We start from the raw sequence: 23,742 nt of genomic DNA, 5'->3' as shown, positions 1-23,742 counted from the left end.
CAAGATGTGTTTTAGCGTTTATAGATTTCTAATTATTTTTCTAAATCACGTATAGTTAATAACAAGTAATCATTTTCAATAAATTCTCGGGCTTCTAAGTTTCTGCAATAATATTTGACTTTTTTTTTCCTTTCTATATTGTGTATAATTAATAACAATAATAATTGTTAATATATTTTTAATTGAACGGCAGTTGTTTTGATTGATTAAGCTTATTTTTTGCAAAATTCGTAAGTTGTGCAATGGCGTGTCCAATGCACCGTGGATACTTAGCGGTGCAGTAGTTCAACGATGCTAAGTTTATGAAAGAGCGAATTGAAGAAGAAGGGCTTTCACGCTTTCATATTTTTAGTCATATAATATCGTTGATTCTATAATGTATCAAGTATTTGTTACAACTATAGTCAATTTTTTTTAATCTCTTTTTAAGGATCTAATCCAAGTTTCATTTTATCAGAAAAATAGTCCACTAAGCCGAAGTAATCAACAATCACTCATGTTCCACATATATGATCTGATCCAAGTGTATAATGCTCTCACTGAGTGATCAACTCTCACTCATGTTCCACATATATGACTTTAGATTAGGCTTTCCAGGCGCATATCATTCATCGACTAAGTTTTAGTTCACCGTCCGATCTCGGATGCCCAGCATGCGATTCAGTTTGATACGGAGACTATGGATGATAGTTGCTATTGATTCTGAATGTTATCATACCTCAACTCACTAATCATATGATGTTAATAATGTAACTTCTTATCTTATTTAGTAATTATCATCTTCTAGTGGACAATATTCCTAACAACAACTATAGTCAATTTTTTACCTCTTTTTAAAGATCTGATTCGAGTTTCATTTTATTAGAAAAATAGTCCACCAAACCGAAGTAAATTAATTAACTTAATTAGGTTAATTAATTTACTTTGGCATGGAAGACTATTTTTCGAAGTAAATTAAATTAACTCAACCAGTTAATTAATTTACTTCAGCCTAGTGGACTAATTTTTTTTTTAATAAAATGAAACTTTGGCTATTTTTTAAAAGAAGAATGAGTTATTGAGTTACTGACGTTATTGCTCCATAATGTATTTGGATAACTCTTTGTTTAATGTTTGTCTACATGATTCATTATTTTTGTCGGATAATTGTATTTTTCAAGTTGTGTTTAATTGATAATAAGTTTTGTTTTATGGGTAAGCTTTCATTACTTAATGTATTCAACAAAAAAATGATTAGCAAGCGTAAACTATTTTTAAACATGTAGTTGTTATAAAATACTATGAATTATTATAAACAAACAAAAAAATACTATTAATTATAATTTAATAAATAGATTATTTAGAAAATATATCATGCAATTAATATTTTTATTTATATTTTAAATTAAAATCAATCAGATTGCATTTTTATCTATTTTGGTCAATTAATAAATTGAGTGACTAATTTTCAATTATTTTTGGCAGAACTACAATTTCAATGTTTCAAGAAGGCAATTTAGTCTCATTCTCACTTTCACTAAGAGTTTATAACACAAATCGTACAGTGAACTTTGAAGAAAACGTTATTAAGGATAAGGATAATTTACAAGAATCCTCCTGAACTCCTATACGGTTAACAACTTGCCCTCTGATGTCAAAATTCGTACACAATAAATCATTTTCAATTATTTTTGGAAAAAATACAATTTCAACGTTTCAAGAATAAAACTTAGTCTCATTCTCGCTTTCACTAACAGTTTATAACACAAATCGTACAGTGAACTTTAAAGAAAACGTTATTAAAGATAAGGATAATTTACAATAATCCCTCTGAACTCTTATACGGTTAATGACTTGCCCCCTGATGTCAAATACCGTACACAACAAACCTTGAAATAAGGTATTGTAACAAAAATGAGAACTTCCGTCAACATTTTATCACATATGTGTGCTTTTTTTTTTTAATCACTTTTTAGCACGTGACAATGGTTGATGTGTAAAAGTATCGAAATACCCTTAAAATTTAGATATATAAATAAGGAAGGTTCATCTGAAAAATCATGTTTAATACCATAGATGTAGAAAAATCACGTTATTACCTTAAATATGGAAATAACTTGAAATTTTTGAAATTATCAAAAAAATAAATGGAAACGTAACTATGATGCATTAAACATAATTTTTCATCAAACACAATGAGTCTATTTTTGAAGATCTCGACGCCATGAATTTGTAGGATTTGAAATCACTCAATTTCGAGTTCGTATGAAAAAGATATGAATTTTTGAAGTTTTGATACAAAAAAAATTATTTGAAAAAAATATGAGAGAGAAAGTAACGAATTTGTTAATAAATAAGGGTAAATCAGACCTTAATTATTGCCACATAAGTCATTTGACTATATCCCTAAAAATTGTCAAACATAGGATAGATCCAAAATCACATGTTTAATAAAGTGGCCTATTTACTTACAAATCTCTTAATAATATGCTGAAGAGTTTTATAAATCATTTATAGCAGTTTCCCAAAAATCTTTTAGAAAATATGCGAGAGAGAGAGAGAGAGAGAGAGAAAAAGACAGACTAGACTGGTTGAGAGGGTTTTAGGTTCGTAAAAAAAAAAAAAAAACATTTAGATAGTTGCTCTGAGTTTCGATCGACTCCGGCTTGCTGAGCTTGGAAATGTGTTTGAAGATGAAAGCTTTCCAGTTCTCAACCGGTAATTATGCTTCTCTCTTTACCCATTTTCGACATTATAGTTCACGCGCTGATCAGTTTGAGAAATTGGTCCAAACGCGATACAAATCGAGAGACTTTACAGTAGTCGAAGCTCTGCGTCTCTTCAATACCTTCTCTGATATGAGACCCATGCCCTCCGTTTGGAGTTTCAATCAATTGATTGGGGCAATGTCGAAGATGAATCGGTTCTCCACTGTGGTCTCTATGTACTCACACCTCGTTAGGTTTCGTCGGAATGATTTCGAACCTAATATTTGTACTCTCAACATAGTTGCTAAGTGTTTATGGCGGTCAAACAGTGCGAAGTCAGGTTTCTCAATTCTCTCAGTGGCCATTAAAAGCGGGATTCGTCCTGATTCGCTCACCATGAATACTCTTCTCGACGGGCTTTGTAAGGAAGGTTCTATGGTTGCTGCAATGGAGCTATTCGAGAAGATGATCGAGCAGAAAGGTTTGTGCAGCGAGGCAACATATGGAACCATCATCAATGGGATTTGCAAGGCCGGAGAGACCCAAATGGCAATGGGTCTTCTTAAGCGAATCGTCAACTTTGAGGGGATTAAACTGGATTTATACAGTTTTAATGCAGTCATTGACGGGCTCATCAAAGAACGACGAACTGAGGAGGCGTTGAGCTTGTTTCGGGACCTGTCCAACCGCGGTCTTAAGCCCGATGTTGTTAGCTATACTTCTATGATTAATGGATTATGCAAATCTGGCCGTGTCGAAGAAGTTGACAAATTTCTAGCTGAGATGCTTGATGCTGGAGTTTCACCTAATATTCATACTTGCAATATTGTAATTGATCTGCTTTGCAAGGCCAGGAAATTCCAGGAAGCAATCTCACTCCTGGAATCGATGCCAACAAGAGGTGTCAAGCCTGATGTTATCACATTCAATTCTATAATTGATGCATTGTGTAAGGCTGGCCGATTGGAAGAAGCAAATCTGTTCATCGAGAAGATGGTCGATTCTGGAATCCTCCCTGATGTCTACACATACAATACTTTGATCTACGGGTTGTGCAAGTCGGGCTTATGGAGCGGAGCGAAAGAGCTGTTCGACAAAATGAAGGATGAAGGTGTAACGCCGGATGTAATAACATATAATATCTTAGTGGATGCCTTCTCCAAGGCTGGAAGGACAGAAGAAGCTCTGGCTATGTTTGAGTCAATGATTCAAAGAGGTCTAACTCCAGACGTTATCACATACAACTCTTTGCTATGTGGGTTGTGTCGTTCGAATAATATGGAAGGAGCCAAGAAGTTGTTTTACAAGATGGTCACATGGAAGATCTTCCCAGACATTGTGACTGTACGAATTCTTATTGATGGCTTTGCTAGGAATGGGAATATGGATATGGCTCAGCAATTGTTTGAAGCAATGGTTCAACATGGATCGGAGCCAGATTTGATAACTTACAACACATTAATAAATGGGTATTGCCTACAAGGTGAGATGGAGAAGGCAAAGGAGATGTTTGAAGAAATGTCATTTTTGCCGGATATCATTTCATACAACACTCTGGTGGAAGGCTACATAAAGGTGGGACAAATAGATGTTGCTCTCAAGCTTCTCAAGGATATGATCTGTGATGGTGTGTTACCTGATTATATTACCATGAACATTTTAAAGAAGATTCATGCTAAAAGGCTGCTAGTCGTTGTTCAGTAGGTGGGTCCATGTTCATCAGCTGTAGGTTTATTTCTTTATTTATTTTACTTATATGCAATTTTAAACAATTTTGCATGAGCATGAATTTTTTTTCTAGTGCAGTTGTGTTAATTCTTCAGTTTAATGCTTCTGAGTATGTTCATTCCTAATTTAATTTGGTCAATAACGAAATCGGGACCCTTGTGTTTTGAAGACGAGCCGGCTGCATAACCGTAGAAATTGCTGTAACTTCAAAAAAAAAAAATGGTAGCTGCTTTTCTCTTGTGTGTTTCTTGGTGATAGATTATATGTGACTTTAGAGTTTTATTTTGCTTTGTTTTTTTTTAAATGTTCCCTTATTTTATTTCCCCTAAAAACAATGGTGTAGTGGTTTTTGTAAGAGGATATATCATGTCTATCCCATGAGTTTTAGTGGATGACTGTATTTACACCTTGAGTTTTCAATGACATTATACATATGAATTAATGACATTTTTAGTCCCTGAACTGTGTCGTGTGTAACAAGTTGGTCCTTCGGCGAAAAAAACTGCAGGATCGATACCTGATGAATGTGAGAAAATCACGTTTGATCCTTCTGTCTAATTAATCGTCTATTTAGACGGAAATTTGCTGACGTGGCTTGATCGATTAGGATAGTTAAGTAATTTCATATTTCAACCGATTAAATGTAACCAACAATGCCGTCCTTTCATTTTCTACCTACTTTGACCAAGTCTTTTTCTTCTACATTTGAAAACCCACACCATACTTCTTCTCATTCGCTGGTTTTTCTGAACCAAGGGGCAAAATCGGCACCTCAAGGCCGATCTCACCCAGTTCTTCTTCCTCGCCCAGCCGCTTCGTGGCCGTGCGTTGGAGTTCGGCGCTCGGGTCCGGCATCCTCGCGCTCGGGGACCCACGATGAAGGACGGCACTCCTTGAGCCCGGTGGTCTCTTCTCTTGATGACGCACAACGGCCCAGCCCGACGTCGTCCACTTCTCCATCGCGCGCTGGAGACGACCCTTAGCGTCCAGATCCGGACCGCGCACGCCACAATCTCCTCGCCTTCGAGCTCGGAGGTCGCGCTCGGCCACTCTTCCCCATCTTCCTCGACCCAGGAGCGGCACGGCCAAATCTCGTGCGTCGAGCGCTCGTTGCTTTTGGGCTCGGGGGTCGTGCTCGGTCGGGATCCCTCATCGCCGGGCTTTTAGGTTCTGAGGGCGATATCGGGGAGCCGGAGAGAGGCGGCGGCGATGGAGGAGGAGAACAGAGCGGCGGCGGAGACCAGAGTCCAGCCGCTGAGCCTGAGATTCGACGAGAAGATGGGCGTGGAATCGAAGCTGAACGGATTCAGCGGATTCAGAGGTGGTAGCGCAGGACCCACGTCGTGGTGTGCTCGTGGTGGCCGGAGGCGGCGGGGATCCGATCGCCGTCGACGATGACGGACGGGAGGTCGGGGTTAATGGCGGCGACGGCGAGGCTTCAGCAGAGAGTGGCGGCGCTTATCCTCTCTCGGCCGTCGTACACACGCGAGCTCGGTGGTAGCGCAGGACCCGCGTCAGAGACGTGCGCTCAACGTCCAGTGAAGCTCGATGGCTGAGGACAGTCGCGCGAGGAAAAGAACGACGGCGGCGCTCTCCGATCTCGCGTTTGACGGAGACAGGCGGTGGCTCAATCTCAGTCGCACAGGAAAGAGAGAGAGAGCGAGCTAGAGAAGGAGAGTGAGAGGTAAGAAGAAACAGAGAGAGGATGGCGTGGTCGAGCTGTGAGAAACAATTAAAACAGGGGCAAAACCGTAACTCCCCTAATCGATCAAGCCACGTCAGCAAATTTCGTCTAAATAGACGATTAATTAGACAGAAGGACCAGACGTGATTTTCTCACATTCACCAAGTATCGATCCTGCAGTTTTTTTCGCCGAAGGACCAACTTGTTACACACGACATAGTTCAGGGACTAAAAATGTCATTAATTCTATACATATATCCCATGAGTTTACGGTTTATTTATTTAGTTATTCATCCAATTTTAAATAACTCAAATAGTCCCTTTTTCTAATTTTTATATATTTTTTCGTGGGTAAATTTTCAATATGATATTGAGTAGCCTTTTCAAGTTGCTTTAGCGCCGAAACTATCTACCAGCTTCTCAAGGGCTACAACTTCTTCCACATATTCTATGAAATGCACGTTAAAGAGCGTAAAGGGTAAAAGTGAAGGTAGTTTTTCCATTAAAAAAAAAAAAAAAACCCTACTAAAGAGAAAGTCAACACATATATGAATAATAGATATATTCGAGTCATTGCAAATTCATTATATGATTCTATCTTATAGTAGGTTTGACATTATGATGTTTTTGTGCTATTTTCTGCAAATTACATGAAACCGAAAGCATAAGATCGTGAAATTCACCGCTTTTGTGTCGATTTTGTGAGTCATTTTCCAACAAATCTCATTACAAAATTTAACCAAAACCTCGCGTAACCGTATAAAAAATTGAAAAATCGAGCGTCTTGGTAGAGAAGAAAATCAAAATTTCATAGCAACAGCCACGACTTTTGTCGCGGGTGTTGCCAGTTTTTGTTGTAGTGCATGTATGTTGATTTTGGAGTCGTGGTTGAGAACACGGCAAGTGCTTGGTAGCTATCAACACGTCGCCAATAATCCTCAATACTCTCCTTCGTAGTTCTCTCCTGGTCATCAAAGATCCGTGTGTTTTTATCGCGCCAACAAGCTCATGCCATAACATAATATAACCCAGAGTCCGTTTTTGAGAGAAAAAAGACACATTCGTCATATCCATAGACATTTGTAGTAACATGGTATGCAAATTATATAAGATATAAAATATTTATAGGTGATTAGTCTATACCTAATAGTTAGACTCAAAATCACATATGTTAAAAAGTTCACTTGCACATAAAGTCTCTACACGACCTATACATAATTTGTTTATTTGTTTTATGTAAGCAACCATTATGATACATGTATCAAAGTCACAACGGCTACAATGAAAGCTGATATAAAGTTTGAAGTGATCAGTGATTTCAATGTCATATATTTTAGCTTTTTGATTCATTCGTTCACTTATGCTTAAACACTTATATTTTGAGAGTAAAAGATATAATTGTTGGAGAAAGGAATTTCTAGCTCTCTTGAAAGAGAGTAAACTTTGACTCACTTAATAATTGAATCCAAAACCGATTGATTATTAAAATTTTCATAATAAGATTGCTATATGGACTCAATGGAGCTCAAGGAACTCAATGGTATAACAGTATTATACATCATTCGTGTTACAAGATAACCTAGGGGATCAATGACCATGTAATGATTATATTAGTGTATATATAGTTATAATAGTGTCAAGCATTCGATTTTGAGTTTTTAGTGGAATAACATAAAAAATTGACCATAATATAATAATAAAAGAAAGAAGAGCAACGAGTCTCTCAAATTCTTGATTTGACGTTTATACGAGCTTGATATAATAGGTCCATATTCGCTGAGTCGTCTCTATAAAGATTGTCTGTGATACTCCGCCACAATAGTTTATTAGTTTCATTATCGCTTTCATTGGGAGTTTACAACATGATTAAAAATCATAAAAAAGAGTTTTGACAAATATTATTAAGGTTAATTAACAATACTCACTTAATTTAAGTGGGTTTGGGAGCATTTAAATTAGTCCACAAAGTTCAATGAGTTAGCCTTATGTTGAACACCAAGGCTAGAAAATATAGCTTTTAATTTGTTTGATTCAAAACCTAAAAAGTCGAGATATTTGAGTAATAAAATATTTTTGGTATATAAAATCTCATTTAAATAAAAGACAATATTAAGTGCATAATTACAACTTACTAAGCCAATTGCCAATTGTGTTTTAGTCAACATATTGTTAATAATTGTAAATTTGCCAATTCCATGGCGTCGCAGTGAAGCCAATTATTTGATACCGAATATACACTTATTAATTGGAAAATTATAATAAATTTGAAATAAATTAATCCTCATTGAAAATTCCCTATATTTTAAGATATAGATATAACTAATTAAAAATCTAATTTATTTATTCAAATAAACTCTCTCTCTCTCTCTCTCTCTCTCTCTCTCTCTCTCTCTCTCCGTATATATATATATATATATATATATATATATATATATGTGTGTGTGTGTGTGTGTGTGTGTGTGTGTGTGTGTGTGTGTGTGTGTGTATGTGTGCGTGTGTGTGTGTGTGTGTGTTTGTGGTTTTAGAGTACTTAGCAAACCCTCTCCCTCGATGCCTCTTGACGATGGCTTACACTCGTGGTTAATCTATGTCGCTCGTCCAAGTCATCGCACGGTAATGACCTCCGTTCTACCTCGTCACTAACCTAATTTCTCAAATTATTTCCATTTTGTATTTTGTTCCACGATTTATGATCATTAATGAGTTTCAAGATGTGTTTTAGCGTTTATAGATTTCTAATTATTTTTCTAAATCACGTATAGTTAATAACAAGTAATCATTTTCAATAAATTCTCGGACTTCTAAGTTTCTGCAATAATATTTGACTTTTTTTTTCCTTTCTATATTGTGTATAATTAATAACAATAATAATTGTTAATATATTTTTAATTGAACGGCAATTGTTTTGATTGATTAAGCTTATTTTTTGCAAAATTCGTAAGTTGTGCAATGGCGTGTTCGATGCACCTTGGATACTTAGCGGTGAAGTAGTTCAACGATGCTAAGTTTATGAAAGAGCGAATTCAAGAAGAAGGGCTTTCACACTTTCATATTTTTGATGAGTGCGTATTTTACGTACGAATCCGCTCTCATTTGACTTGGATTTAGCGCGTTCTCACGTGTTTTTGATGGTTTTAGTGTGGTTATAGTGAATTTCAGGTCAACATAGATGAAAAGTAGCTGTCGGGTCACATATCGATGGAACGGAAGTAAAAGCGATGAATTTGGAGTCAAAATGAAGAAAATGAAGATTTGGAGGCTGGTGCGCAAGACCTTGCGGCGCGACCTCAGCGATCACGAATTCGCGCGCCGCGACCAGAAGACCTCGCGCCGCGACCCCCGCATTTTCACGAACACAAAAACTTCCAAGAGTTTCTCGCGGTGCGCCTCGCGGTGATATCGCGCCGCGACGATACGAAGAAGGAAGCCTCGCGCCGCGAGGATGGATGGCGCGCCGCGAGACGATGAATCCTGACGAAAACAAAGTCGAATTTTGATTTAATCCTAGCTGTTGGATAGTTTTTTAAGGCCCAGATCAGTCCAAAATTGTACTTCGACCTAAACCACTATAAAACACAACTCAGCCTCTTTTATTTTGAGGTTACGCTTTATTTTATTGTTGTTTTGGAGAGCTTTTGCAACGGAGAGAAAGCTTATCAACGGAATTGACAAAATCCGATCAGCCGGAACTCCATTAATAGTTTTTCTTCTTCCTTCTATTTATTATCTGCTCTTAATTTACTATTGTGTTCTTGAATTCCTTTCTCGTTATAATCATGAGCTCTCTTCGTCATTCTATCCTAGTTTTATTGCTTTTAATCACTCTCCTTGTTTTGATCATGGTCATGAACACCGTTAGAGGCTAAGTCTTTAGCGGGGTTACGATGTAGTCGGGATTAGATGTAGCTTAGGGGTTTCGTTAGGGTTTGATTAGTTATTAACTGTTTCATGAATATGTTTGCTTGTGTGGAAGTATTCTTAATGCATTCTTTAGCTTGATCACCTTTAGAATTGTTTAATTAGAGTTTTTAGCTGCTTGAGAGAGAGTATAAAAATTCGTGCCCTTTTTCATTCATCACATTGTTTTAGGTTGCTTGACGGCTTAGACGAGTGTGTAATCGTTAGAATTCTCGCGCTTAGTGCATGTAGTTGTATTAATAGGATTAGAGGCCGAGAGGATAAGTAATCCGACAATTGCATAGGTTCGCTAGATCACTCGAGAGAGGCTATGGAATATTATTGAGAGAATGAGATTAGCTTACATAGGAATAGTTGCAATTGTTCGTTCCCGAAACCCCGATGCTGTGTTAATTGGTGAAATCGTAACCCCGTAGTTTCCTTTGCTTGTTATCTCGTGTTTGTTTCTCTTTTATTTTTACGTTAATTCATTTGCTATTTTTATAATCACATCCATCAACAAATTTGTGAAATCAATTTTCTTTAGGTTGTTTTACGTCGCTATAGTAACTAGTCTCTGTGGGATCGATATCTGTTACTTACGTAACACTATTACTTGTTCGATACGTCTACTTGCGTGCTAGTCATAAAAATATCGCAACAAGTTTTTGGCGCTGTTGCCGGGGACTTTTTACAATAGCGTCGAAAAATAATCTGCTTTGCCATTTGATTTCGTTACGCGTTTCCTAACTTGGCGTGTCATTTTCTCTGTTTTGAAGGTGCATGCGGAGTGAGGGAACATCAAACCTCATTCCACTAAATCTTGAGATCGAAATATTATGCAAGACAAACAGAAAGCAGTCAAAGGAACGAGCAATGGGAGATAGAGCGAATAACGAAGCGAACGAAGAGCCAAAGACCCTATTCCAATATGGGTTACCACCAGCCGACGCCGCGCAATCGGCAATCGCTCTCCCGGCTCTTGCGGGTAACCAGAATTTCGAGATCAAGACTGGCATAATACACATGGTCCAAGCGCATTAATTCTCTGGATCACCTGCCGAAGACCCGCAAGACCATTTGACGAACTTCGTCGAGATCGCAAACACGTTCAAGCTCCACAACGTGTCCGACGAAGCCATCCGCCTCCGCCTCTTCCCGTTTTCACTACGGGACCGAGCCAAGACGTGGCTGAACTCTCTCCCGCCGGGTTCTATAACCTCGTGGGCCGACCTGCGCATCAAATTCATCTCAAAGTTCTTCCCGTTCGAGAAGTTGCACAAGAGACGCAACGAGATCCATTCGTTTGCCCAATACGACGGGGAGTCATTGTTTGAAGCATGAGGGCGCTTCAAGGAGTTAGAGAGGAGGTGTCCCAATCATGGCATCCAGGGGTGGATGATGGTGCAGATTTTCTATGGCGGTCTCTCACCATCGTCTCGCACCCTAGTCAATACAGCCGCTGGAGGGTCGTTCTTTCAGAAGACAGAAGAGGAAGCTCACAACATTCTCGAGGAGCTGGCCTACAACAACGATCAATGCCCGTCCGAGCGGCGCATCTTGAAGAATATGCCAGTCACTCCCAAGATTGAGCCGATGAAGGCACTGGCAGCACAGGTGGCGGATCTCACAAAGTCAGTCCAGGGACAGAAGGCCTCTGTGCAAGCTGTGCACACCCCTGAAGTCTGTTTCTGGTGCAACGGGCAGCACAATAGTGACGAGTGTGTGTATGATGACAACGGCCAACAAGCCAACTTCATCAACAACAGGCCGCCCCAGAACAACTACAATCAAGGCCCAAGGAACAACTACCAGAATGGGGGATGGAGAGGTCCCCAAAACAACATGCCAATGCAACCCGCGCCTCAAGCCCAGCCTCGTCCACCATAGAACCAGCCCCGACCACCACCATACCAGCCTCCTTCATTTCGGGCGTACAAGGGCGAGACCAATCTAGAGGAGCTCATCGCCAACTTGGCCACGTCAACAACCGCCTTCATAAACTCCACCACCGAGTTCATGCACGAAACGAAGACGTCTCTCTCGAACCAATCGGTGCAGATTCGAAATCTTGAGACGCAGATGGGGCAACTGTCGACCGCAGTTAACTCACGACCTCAGGGAACGCTTCCGAGCAACACCGACATCAACCCCAGGTCACAAGTCAATGTCATTACACTCAGAAGCGGACAGGTGATTGACAACTCCGGCAAGAAGAAAGAGAAGGTGGAGAAAGATGAGTCCCCCGTATCGATGTCCCAAGCCACGCCACCTCCGGCGAGTGCCCCAGCTCCAACGAGCACGCCAAAGCTGCCGTTTCCTCAAAGGAAGAAAGAAGGGAAACTCGACCACCAATTCAGCAAGTTTCTCGAGGTATTCAAGCAGCTTCAGATAAATATCCCGTTTGCTGACGCTCTTGAGCAGATGCCGACGTACGCCAAGTTCCTGAAGGACATCCTCTCGAAAAAGAGGAAAATAAAGGACTGCAGCACGATCACCCTCACCGAAGAGTGCTCCGCCATCATTCAGAGGAAGTTACCAATAAAGATGAAGGATCCAGGGAGTTTCACCGTCCCGTGTGCCATCGGGAACACCTTCTTCGAGCGAGCACTATGTGACCTCGGAGCGAGCATCAACCTGATGCCGTATTTTATCTTCAAGAAGCTCGGCATCGGAGAGGTGAGACCGACCCGAATCACACTCCAGATGGCAGACAGGTCCATCGTATACCCGCGGGGAGTGATCGAGGATCTCCTAGTCAAAGTCGACAAGTTCATCTTCCCCGCCGATTTCGTGGTGCTCGGCATGGAGGAAGACCGCGACGTCCCAATCATCCTAGGACGGCCATTCCTCGCCACAGGAGGAGCTCTCATCGACATCCAGAAAGGATAGCTGAAACTGAGGGTGCAAAACGAAGAGGTGGTGTTTAACGTGTTCAACACCATAAAATACCCGAGGGCAAGCGACGATGTCTTCTGGATCGACCTATGTAATTCCATCATCGCCGACTTCTCTCACCGATCCGAGGACCCTCTCGAGGTAAGTTTGCTAAACTCTATTGATTTCACTAACGAGTTTGATGAATGTGAAGCTTTAGAGCACGTGGAGTACATGAACGCAGTCATGCCATACCGACGTAACTCGATCGAGAGTTTGGGGGAGAGCCAACCTCGAGTGCCTCCGTCCATTCAACAGCCCCCAAAGCTCGAGCTAAAAGAATTACCGGCACATCTCCGCTACGCATACTTAGGCGCTGGCTCAACCCTTCCAGTGATCATCTCGAATCACCTCACTAAGGGAGAAGAAGAAAGGCTGCTCGTGGCACTACGCAAGCACAAGGGAGCTAGCGATCGGGTGGACTCTCTCGGACATCAAAAGGATCAGCCCCTCCTATTGCGTTCATCGCATACTCTTGGAGGACGAGCATCGCCCCTCGGTGGAGCACCAAAGACGCCTCAATCCGGCGATGAAAGAGGTCGTCAGGAAAGAGATCCTGAAATGGCTCGATGTCGGGGTCATTTACCCGATCTCCGACAGCGCATGGGTAAGTCCGGTGCAATGCGTTCCGAAGAAAGGCGGGATGACGGTGGTGAGAAACGACAACAATGAGCTCATTTCCACTCGGACGGTGACCGAGTACAGAATCTGCATGGACTACCGCAAGCTCAACAACGCCACGCGCAAAGACCACTTTCCACTCCCCTTCATCGATCAGATGCTCGACCGTCTCGCAGGGCACAGGTATTATTGTTTCTTGATGGGTATTCAGGTTATAACCAGATCACGATCGCACCAGAGGATCAGGAGAAGACCACATTTACATGCCCTTATGGCACTTTCGCCTTCAAGCGAATGCCGTTTGGGCTATGTAACGCACCAGCCACGTTCCAAAGATGCATGATGGCCATCTTCTCCGACATGGTGGAGAAAACAATTGAGGTTTTTATGGACGATTTTTCCGTATTTGGCCCTACATTTGATCAATGTTTGGAGAATTTGTCTCATGTGCTTAACAGGTGTGAAGAAACTAACCTCGTGCTTAACTGGGAGAAGTGCCATTTCATGGTACAAGAAGGCATCGTGCTGGGCCATAGAGTTTCGAAGGACGGGTTAGAGGTGGACCGGGCGAAAATTTCCACAATCGAGAAGCTACCACCGCCAACTTCGGTCAAGCTAGTGAGAAGTTTCCTGGGGCATGCCGGCTTCTATAGGCGCTTCATCAAGGACTTCTCCAAAATAACGAAGCCATTATGCGGACTACTCGAGAAAGACACCAAGTTCTCCTTCTCCACCGAGTGCTTAGAGGCCTTCAACGCCCTCAAGCTGAGACTCAGTACCGCCCCAATCATCACCGCCCCAGACTGGAGTCTCCCGTTCGAGATCATGAGCGACGCTAGCGACCATGCGGTGGGTGCAGTCCTTGGGCAGCGTAAAGACAAGGCTTTCCACGCGATTTACTATGCGAGCCGGACTCTTAACGAAGCCCAAGTGAACTACACGACGACGGAGAAGGAGTTTCTGGCAGTGGTGTTCGCAGTCGACAAGTTCAGACCCTACATCCACTACTACAAATACAGTCTTTCGGTGCGGATGACTTTTGGGTGCGACTTTTCGCACCTAAAAGTCGCACCAAAAAGACTTTCGGGTGCGAAAAGTTTCGCTGATTTTTTTAAATTTGGGTGCGAAAAGTCGCACCCAAAAGTTCATTAATACCTTTGGGTGCGACAAAGTCGCACCCAAAAGTTCATTAATACCTTTGGGTGCGACAAAGTCGCACCCAAAAGTCCAAATTTCGTCAAAAAAATTAGCGGGATTTTGTTCCCTCTTATTTTACTTCTCAAATTTCACTTCCAAAAAATTATCTTCTTGCGAAAATAAAAGAAACAAAGAAAGAAAAGAAAGAAGAGAGGAAGGGAAAGAGAGAGACCGAGAGAAGGAGAGAGAGAGCCGAGAGAAGGAGAGAGAGGAAGAGAGCGAGGGAGTGAGCGACGGGGGTGAGCTCACGGAGGAGGAGGAAGCTCGACCAACAGCAAGCCACCGAGACCCGATACCATCTCGAGCGCGCGCGTCTAAGCCGAGAAGACGAGGACGCCGTGAGCCGCCGAGGACGCCGGACCGAGAGGAGACGCCGGAAAACGAGGCTGAGAGCACCGGAGGGTTGATTTCACAGCCACAAAGGTGAGAATTTCTCTTACCCGAAATGGATTTTGAGATCTAGGGATTGGAATTCAAATTTGGGATTTTTGATTTTCTTGTTTGATTTCGTGAAATTGTTGGCTGTGGATGATTGCTTGAGCTTGTTTGTGACGATTAGTACTTGAGTTTGTAGATTGAAATCATTGGTTGGATTTTTCTCTTGATTTGTTTGGCCGAAAATTAGGTATTAGGGTTCATGAATTGGGGGTTTTGATTTTTGGACGTGCTTTGATGATTCTCAGATTGAAATTATGCTGGAATTGGGATTTTCGGATGTAATGATTCTGAGGTTGATTCATTGATGATTCTGATAGTTGAGATGATTGGTTTATGATTTTGAGCAAGCTCTGTATGTACCCTATTCACCCATTCGAATTTCAATTCAACTTTTTTAGCGCTCTTGAATTTGTATGCATATTGTTAGCAAGTTTCTACAAGATCTGGCGTTTTCGTCGTGGCTAATTCAGATTACGCTAAAGGCCTTTTTTTAGATTTTTCTTTGAATGCCTAATGGTGTTTATATAGTAAATGTGAATTGATTATGTTTTGTTCTTTGTATATTTTTCTTTGGCTCTGACTAACTTCTCTTTTGACTTTGCAATGGTTTAAACAGCCTCTCAGACTCGAAATTAAGGTACTTTGTCCAATTTCCAATACTACACTTTCTCTGGTCTTTTGCAGATCTCGATTTTTTTTTTATGAATATTAATTGGAATAATTGTGGTGTTAATGTCTTGTGTTATCTCAGAGGAAGCTCACTCAGAGATCAGAAAGAGTAAAATGATTATTCATGCGATTCCCTTGTATTTTCAAACTTTTTTTCCTCTCTTGAAAATAGCGTGCTTATTCTTTTATTTTTCTTGTTCTCTTGTACAGGGTGGTGATCGGTTATGACGAAGGGTCTATGATGGTAAAACTTGGTTGTGAAGTGCCCATTGCTAGTATGGACAACAGCGGAAAAATAATTTGGGCCAAGCACAATGAGATACAAACAGTGAACATTAAGAGCGTTGGAGCTGATTTTGAGGTCTGAACTCTTTTAATTGCCCTTCTGTTGAGAAACTATATTGACAATTTTAGTGCTTTTGCATTTACTGGGATATCTACTTTGCTTTGCTAATTAGAACACCGATGGCCCGGCGTTATATGGTATTTGAAAAGAATAAAAAAGAGCTCGCTATCGTTATATGGTATCATAATTGACCGAATTGTTTTTGAGTTTTTTCTTTCTTTCTTTTCCTTCAGTTTATTGGAGCTGCCAGTTCATCGCTCGTGCGTCGAACATGTCTATGAGGATGTGGCAGCAATTGTCCAAGCTCCACGATGACCATGAAAATGGGCATCGAGCGTCGACTGATGGAAAAAATCCCAGAAATAGTTGCCGTGGAGCCCATCGCAGACAAGAGACGGGATTGGAGCTTAACGAAGAGAACATAGAGAAGGTAACGTTTCACACTCGCAACTTCTTTATCCTGATTGCTTGTTTAGGATTGTAACTGAAACGAAAAATATGACTGGGCTATTTGGTGGTGTGAGGTAGTTAGGATCTAGGGAATATAGGATTCAGTGTGAAGTCATTCGCTGTAATTCTCCTAGGCAGAGGCTTATTCATTTGCTATGAAATCCAAGTCTTGATAGTTTTGATATGACAAACTTTGGACACCTATACACTCGTGTTAATATGGCATAAAACTGTACTTGATTATCATTCAGCCGAATTCGTTGTTTGTTTCTTCCGTTTCTAACCAATACAACAATGCAAGCACAGCTTAATTTATTTGGAATTTAGCTTCTGCAAAGACAGGCACGTGGGATCAGAATTGCAAAGCCCAGATCAAATAATTGTATATATATAAAAAAAGACACGGTAATAAGTTGATAAGTTTTGTTGGTGGCGGTGATAATGATTTCAGGTACTAGAAGAAATAAGGCCGTACCTGGTGGCGACGGCAGGAGGGTCTCTGGAGCTGGAAGGGATTGAGGAGCCAATTGTCAAAATCCGTTTATTGAGACCAATCGCTTGAACTTGTGAATTGCTATAACAATTTTTTTATACTGTGTATTATGTGTTATGGACCATTTAGGTATAATTTTTATTTTTCAATTAAGCAATTCAATATAACAAGTTTCATTCAGCCTTTTATTTTTAATTGCTTATAACAGGTTTCCTTAAATTAAATCAAGTAATGTCATTTAATTGCTTTTTATTTTATAAATAAATTAAGAATCAAAGTCACTTTCAAATCAGATGACAACTAAATCACAATTAACAATTACATTTTTCAAAGATTTAAAGTCACTTTATAATAAAGCGACGTCTAAAGTACTATTTTTTTTTCCCCAAAACTGACTATCGGGTGCGACTTTTGACTATCGGGTGCGACTTTGTCGCACCCAATGCTCTTTTACCCGCCTTTTCAATGGATTTTTATGACATTTTAGGTGCGACTTTAGGTGCGAAAAGTCGCACCTAAATGTCGCACCCGAAAGTCATGACTTTTGGGTGCGACTTCTCGCACCCAAGGCCTTTAGGTGCGGACTTTCAGGTGCGGAAAAGTCGCACCCAAAGGTATCTTTGGGTGCGGAAATTGACTTTTGGGTGCGAAAAAAGTCGCACCCAAAGGTCTTTTTTGTACTAGTGATCATCGGCAACAAGGTGATTGTCTACACCGACCACGCGGCCATCAGATACCTCATGGAGAAGAAGGACGCCAAACCCCGCCTAATCCGTTGGGTCCTTCTCCTCCAAGAGTTCAACATCGAGGTCAAAGACAAGAAGGGCACAAGAACCTCGTAGCTGATCACCTATCGAGACTGGAGACACTCGAGCACGTTCCAGACAAGACGGCACTCATCAACGATGACTTCCCCGATGAAAAGCTTTTGGCCGTCCATCAAGCCGTCCTCCCATGGTATGCCGACATTGTGAATTACCTCGTAGGCAAGGTGGTGCCTACCGACCTCAAGACGTACCAGAAGCGGAAATTTCTTTCGGAGGTCCGGAGGTATTACTGAGAGGAGCTGATTCTCTATCGGCAGTGTGCAGACCTGATTGTGAGGAGATGTGTTCCCGAGGATGAGATGGAGTCGGTTCTGCGACATTGCCATGGTCTCGAATGCGGAGGTCACTTCGGTCCGAACCGCACGGCAGCGAAAGTCCTTCAAAGCGGCTTCTATTGGCCAACGCTCTTCAAAGACAGCCGAGACTTCATTATTGCCTGTGACCGGTGCCAACGAACGGGTAATATTTCTAACCGAAATGAGATGCCACTCACTAACATTTTGGAAATAGAACCGTTCGACGTGTGGGGAATAGATTTCATGGGCCCATTTCCGTCTTCCTACGGAAACAAGTACATTCTCCTGGCGGTGGATTACGTATCCAAGTGGGTCGAGGCCAAGGCTACTCCGACGAGCGACGGGAAGGTGGTTTTGAGGTTCTTAAAGACCATCTTCACCCGATTCGGCACACCACGAGCCATCATCAGCGATGGGGGAGCACATTTTTGTAACCGGCAGTTCGATGCACTCCTCGCCAAATACAGCGTCACACACCGGAAAACATTGGCGTATCATCCCCAAGCCAACGGTCAAGCGGAGGTCTCTAATCGAGAAATCAAGCAAATCTTGGAGAAGACGGTGGGAGCCTCACTCAAGGACTGGTCGGCCAAGCTCGTAGACGCTCTCTGGGCCTATCGCACGGCTTTCAAGACGCCCATTGGTATGTCTCCGTATCACCTCATCTATGGAAAAGCGTGCCATTTGCCGGTCGAACTCGAGCACAAGGCATTATGGGCAATGAAGAAGCTTAATTTCGACTACAAGGCCTCGGGGCAGCAAAGATTGCTCCAACTGAACGCACTCGACGAGCTCCGCCGTGAAGCATACAAAAACGCCAAGATCTACAAGGAGAAGACTAAGGCGTGGCACGACAAGCACATCGTCCGTAAAGAGCTAAGTCCAGGTCAACAAGTCCTTCTTTACAACTCGAGACTGAAGCTCTTTCCGGGAAAACTGAAGTCGAGGTGGTCAGGACCGTTCGAGATCGTCAGCGTGTACCCACACGGGTGTGTGGAGTTAAAGAATCAGAAAGGCGAACAATTTAAAGTCACCGGTCACAGGGTGAAACCATACTTTGGAGGTGTGTTCGAAAGCGAGAAGGCAGTCACCTTCATCACAACCATTCCATGACCATACGATATCCCGTCAAGCTATTGACGTAAACTAAAGCGCTTCTCGGGAGGCAACCCGTGTTTTATTTCGTTGCATTTTGTTTTGATTGATTTTTTTCGTAGTTAATTTTGTTTAGGTTGTTTTCACATGTTTTATGATTTTGATCTCTCAGACTTTGTAGAAACAAAAAAAAAAGAATTCCTCGCGCCGCGACAGAGACCGCGATGAGAACCTGTGAAGAGTCGGGTTGCATGAAATTGGGATACTCGCGGCGCGAGGATCCGGGTCGCGCCGCGAGAACGGGTCAACCCGCGCAGGTAAGTGTTTTAAACCCCAAATTTCGATCTTTTTCACCCTAAAACCTCATTCTCTCTATTTTCCCTCTCTTTTCTCTCTTTCTCTCCGAAAATTTCACCACTCTAACACTCTTTTCTTCACAAAATCCACTACAATCGTGTGCAATGTCTTATTTGTGTGAGGAATTTGGTTGAGTTTTAAGTGTTCTTCATCATTATCTCAACATGAACAAGGTACACTCTCTTGTCTCCGAATTTATGTGTTTTATGATGATTTAATTGCTTGTTTGGAGTTAATTAGAGTGTTGTTGTGAATGAAAACAAAGTGGGTGTGTTCATGTGCGTCCAAATTCATGGGTTCCTTTGAAATTTTGGCACACCCACTAAGTGTTCGATAAAAAGCCCGAGAGAGATTGGGTTGTTACATGTAAAGTTTTGAAGGAGAATGAGCGATAAAAGAGTTGTCTTGAGTACGGGTCATGTGATTATATGCAAATTGATAAGTTTGGGGGTTTTACTCAAACACAACACGGCTATGTGTGCACCGAAAGTTTACTCATTACGTGTGTGTTTGGGTGTTTTTGTTAGGCGGTGTACTCCTCCCGGAAAACTTCGAAGCGCACCCGCGAAGTTCCCCCCGCGCTTCCTCGACCGGCCGGACTCATCGAGGGCGCTCCCAAGACGTGGGACCTGATTGCCAATGTGGGTTTCATACCCGAAAAGCGACTCGAAGTGGATGGACGATGTGGAAACATGCTCCGGCAAATCCAGAGCCGAAAATGGGAGAAGTTGGCGAATATCGAGACGCGAGCGGCAACGCGGCTCGTTCGAGAATTTTACGCTAACCTCTCGATGACAACCAATAACATCATGAAGGTCCGAGGCAAGAATGTGGACATATCGCCGGCTGCAATCAACAAATTCCTCGGAGCGCTCGTACCAGCGGAAGATGATTACTCCCCGATGCTTTTGGAGCCAAAGTGGGACGCGTGGAAGAGCACACTTGCGCGGCCAGGTGGGAAATACGCTCGCAAGAAGTCCATTCGACTTCAGTGGGAGCCGGAGTACCTCTCGATCACCGCGCTCAACCGATATGCCAAGGCGTGGCAATACTTTATAAGCGCTACCATCCACCCGAATGCACGACCACACCAAGTGAATATGGAGCGCTTGGCCTTGCTCGATTGCATCGCACATAACCGACCAATCAATATCGGCAAGGTCATCCACGACCGCTTGGTGTTTTGTGCGAGCCGATCCACGAGCGTACTCCTTGGTCACGGCGGCCTCATCACCGCCATGTGCATGAAAGCGGGAGCCAAACTCACCGCCACCGAAGATTTACAACCTCTCGGGAAAGCGATCGTGGCCGACTACATCCTCGGTCTCGACCAATGGCATCACGGCGAGGCTCACCCGAGCGGAAGTGGGTTCATCAATATTCCCGAGCACACAGTGGAGATGGGATCCGATTACGACACCGATCGTGACCATGACGAGGAACCCCCGCATCAAGACCAAGAGGGGAAAGACAACGTGCACGGAGATAGAGGCGAGTCGTCTCAGGGTCGCCAAGGGTCATATGAGGAGATGATAACGATGATGACACGCCTCGACACTCATGTATCGGACCTCAGGCGCGACTATCACAACCTCGACCACAATTACGAGGGCCTTCGTCGAGACTACCAAAGTCTTGATCAAAACTACGAAAGTCTCCGACATGAGGTCCAAAGTCTCCACCACGATGTGCAAGCCGTCGGAGCCGGGCACAATGCAATCGGAGGGTTCCTCAACGAGTTCGGCCAACGGAGCGTCAACTACGCCGGATTTCAACGTGATGTGTACGACACATGGACGGCTCGCCAAGCCTATATGCCACCACCCGACGCGCCAGCCGAGTCCAGCCCCGACATGCCGATGTACCCGGTGTTCCCCCCGGAATTCATGACTCCGTATGCTCAAATTCCGCCATGGTACCCGTACAATTATCCACAACCACCGCCGGAAGGCGGAGACGAGTAGGGGCGTTCGGCCACCCCCGCGAGGTAAGTTTCTATTCTCCCTTATATATGACGATCGACATTGGGGACCATGTCTGCTTTTAAGTTTGTGAGGGGGGGGGGGGTGTTTTCTTGCTTTGCGGGGGTATCATTTGTACATATTAGGGCTGTCTTAGGTAGAATTTGGTGTGTTTGAGTGCGTACATCAACATTGATATGTGCTTGTTTATGAAATCGTTGTCCTAAGCGTTAGACTAAGAATATACCCACGAACTACTATGTGTGAAAGAAAGCTTGAGTTTGCAATACCATGTTCGACCCGAATTTTGCATGTCTCGGAACTTAGGAGCCCTTAGGAAAGACCCAACCAATTGTTTGAAAAGGAACCCGACAACGCACTAGAACTTACTCCAATCCTTGATCGAGGCAAAATTGAGTATAATCCGATCTTGTCGAGATGACGTAGGCATTAGGATAAGCCATTCGAGCCAAAAAGCCGACCCGGAACATCTTTATCCTTTTAGAACCCGCTTACTAAAGGCCAAAACTATTTCATTCTCATGAAAGTCAGAAAAAAGCCTAGCCGATGTTTCATAAAAAAAAAAATAATAAAAACCCATCGATCTTTGCGACTCTTGAGTGTATATGTGAGCTTCAGATATTTGGGTTGGTTAGTCCCTTTTTGTTCGGTGAATTAACTTCTCACCGCGCCGGTGTCCATTTATTTGCTTTACCTTGTGTTATCTAAAAAAAAAAAAAGGATTTGTGGTAACTGTGTTTTCTTTTGTCGGCGCGGTGCAGTGAAAAAAAAATGAAAGGGAAAGACTAATCAAATCAGATAAGCTTGAGTGTGCATAATTACAAGTGTTGGGGGGGTGAAACACGGGAGATAAAGACTTGAGAGAGAGTGAAACGTTCTAAAAAGATGAAATCCTATGTCAAGAACGTGGCTAGTGAGTGAGAAGAATATTTGAGGGTTGTGTGCTCATAATTTTTGTGGTGAGGTAAAGAGTCGCGAAGGTTGATGTTTAGTCACAAAATTTTGTATCCATATCTCACCTTTTACCCTACCCGTGATGATACAAGCCTTAAAGCCCTACGGATCGACTCGAGATGAGGATTATACATTAGTGGAGACCAAAGGTAGGAGTGAGCATATGATTGCGTTGATCGAGCCAACTTGTCATATCCTCGAATTTGGGGTGACTTTGAAAGCAAGAGGTCGGGTAAAGAATTTGGAGCCGAAAGTACACGAGATGGGTAAGCATTGTATAACGGTCGCGGTAAAAGCTACTTGTATGATTTCTTTTGTATTTAGTAGTCGGCGTGAATGTTAAAATCGTGAATATCCTAGTCAATGATAAGCGATGGACGATAGTGGAGATGAGCACATGTTGATTGACGTATTTCAAACACCAGAAGTTCTTAGAAGGGTTGTTAGGTCTATTTCTCTTGTTGGGTGTGTGTTCATTTTTGTTTTGCTTGAGGACAAGCAAAGTTCAAGTTTGGGGGGATTTGATGAGTGCGTATTTTGCGTACGAATCCGCTCTCATTTGACTTGGATTTAGCGCGTTCTCAAGTGTTTTTGATGGTTTTAGTGTGGTTATAGTGAATTTCAGGTCAACATAGATGAAAAGTAGCTGTCGGGTCACATATCGATGGAACGGAAGTAAAAGCGATGAATTTGGAGTCAAAATGAAGAAAATGAAGATTTGGAGGCTGGTGCGCAAGACCTTGCGGCGCGACCTCAGCGATCACGAATTCGCGCGCCGCGACCAGAAGACCTCGCGCCGCGACCCCCGCATTTTCACGAACACAAAAACTTCCAAGAGCTTCTCGCGGTGCGCCTCGCGGTGATATCGCGCCGCGACGATACGAAGAAGGAAGCCTCGCGCCGCGAGGATGGATGGCGCGCCGCGAGACGATGAATCCTGACGAAAACAAAGTTGAATTTTGATTTAATCCTAGCTGTTGGATAGTTTTTTAAGGCCCAGATCAGTCCAAAATTGTACTTCGACCTAAACCACTATAAAACACAACTCAGCCTCTTTTATTTTGAGGTTACGCTTTATTTTATT

General features: G+C 42.5%; 1 protein-coding gene and 1 non-coding gene across 2 annotated transcripts; one reads left to right on the top strand and one right to left on the bottom strand.

Annotated features, from left to right (window-relative positions):
• Positions 1-2,597: 2,597 nt before the first annotated feature.
• On the top strand, positions 2,598-4,671 carry LOC149394095 (uncharacterized). Its single transcript, XM_089616359.1, has one exon. It carries the CDS (start codon positions 2,661-2,663, stop codon positions 4,389-4,391), a length of 1,731 nt encoding a protein of 576 aa, XP_089472485.1. The 5' UTR covers positions 2,598-2,660; the 3' UTR covers positions 4,392-4,671.
• A 6,609-nt stretch (positions 4,672-11,280) lies between these two features.
• On the bottom strand, positions 11,281-11,384 carry LOC149394094 (small nucleolar RNA R71). The gene has a single exon (XR_016299982.1). It is a non-coding gene; the product is annotated as a small nucleolar RNA R71 (small nucleolar RNA).
• Positions 11,385-23,742: the final 12,358 nt, after the last annotated feature.

This window comes from Urtica dioica, chromosome 6 (genome assembly GCF_054948205.1).
Source record: "Urtica dioica subsp. dioica isolate 48M chromosome 6, U.dioica_male_clone48M_v1_H2, whole genome shotgun sequence".
Lineage (NCBI taxonomy): Eukaryota > Viridiplantae > Streptophyta > Magnoliopsida > Rosales > Urticaceae > Urtica > Urtica dioica.
This window is presented reverse-complemented; position numbering and strand designations above follow the sequence as displayed.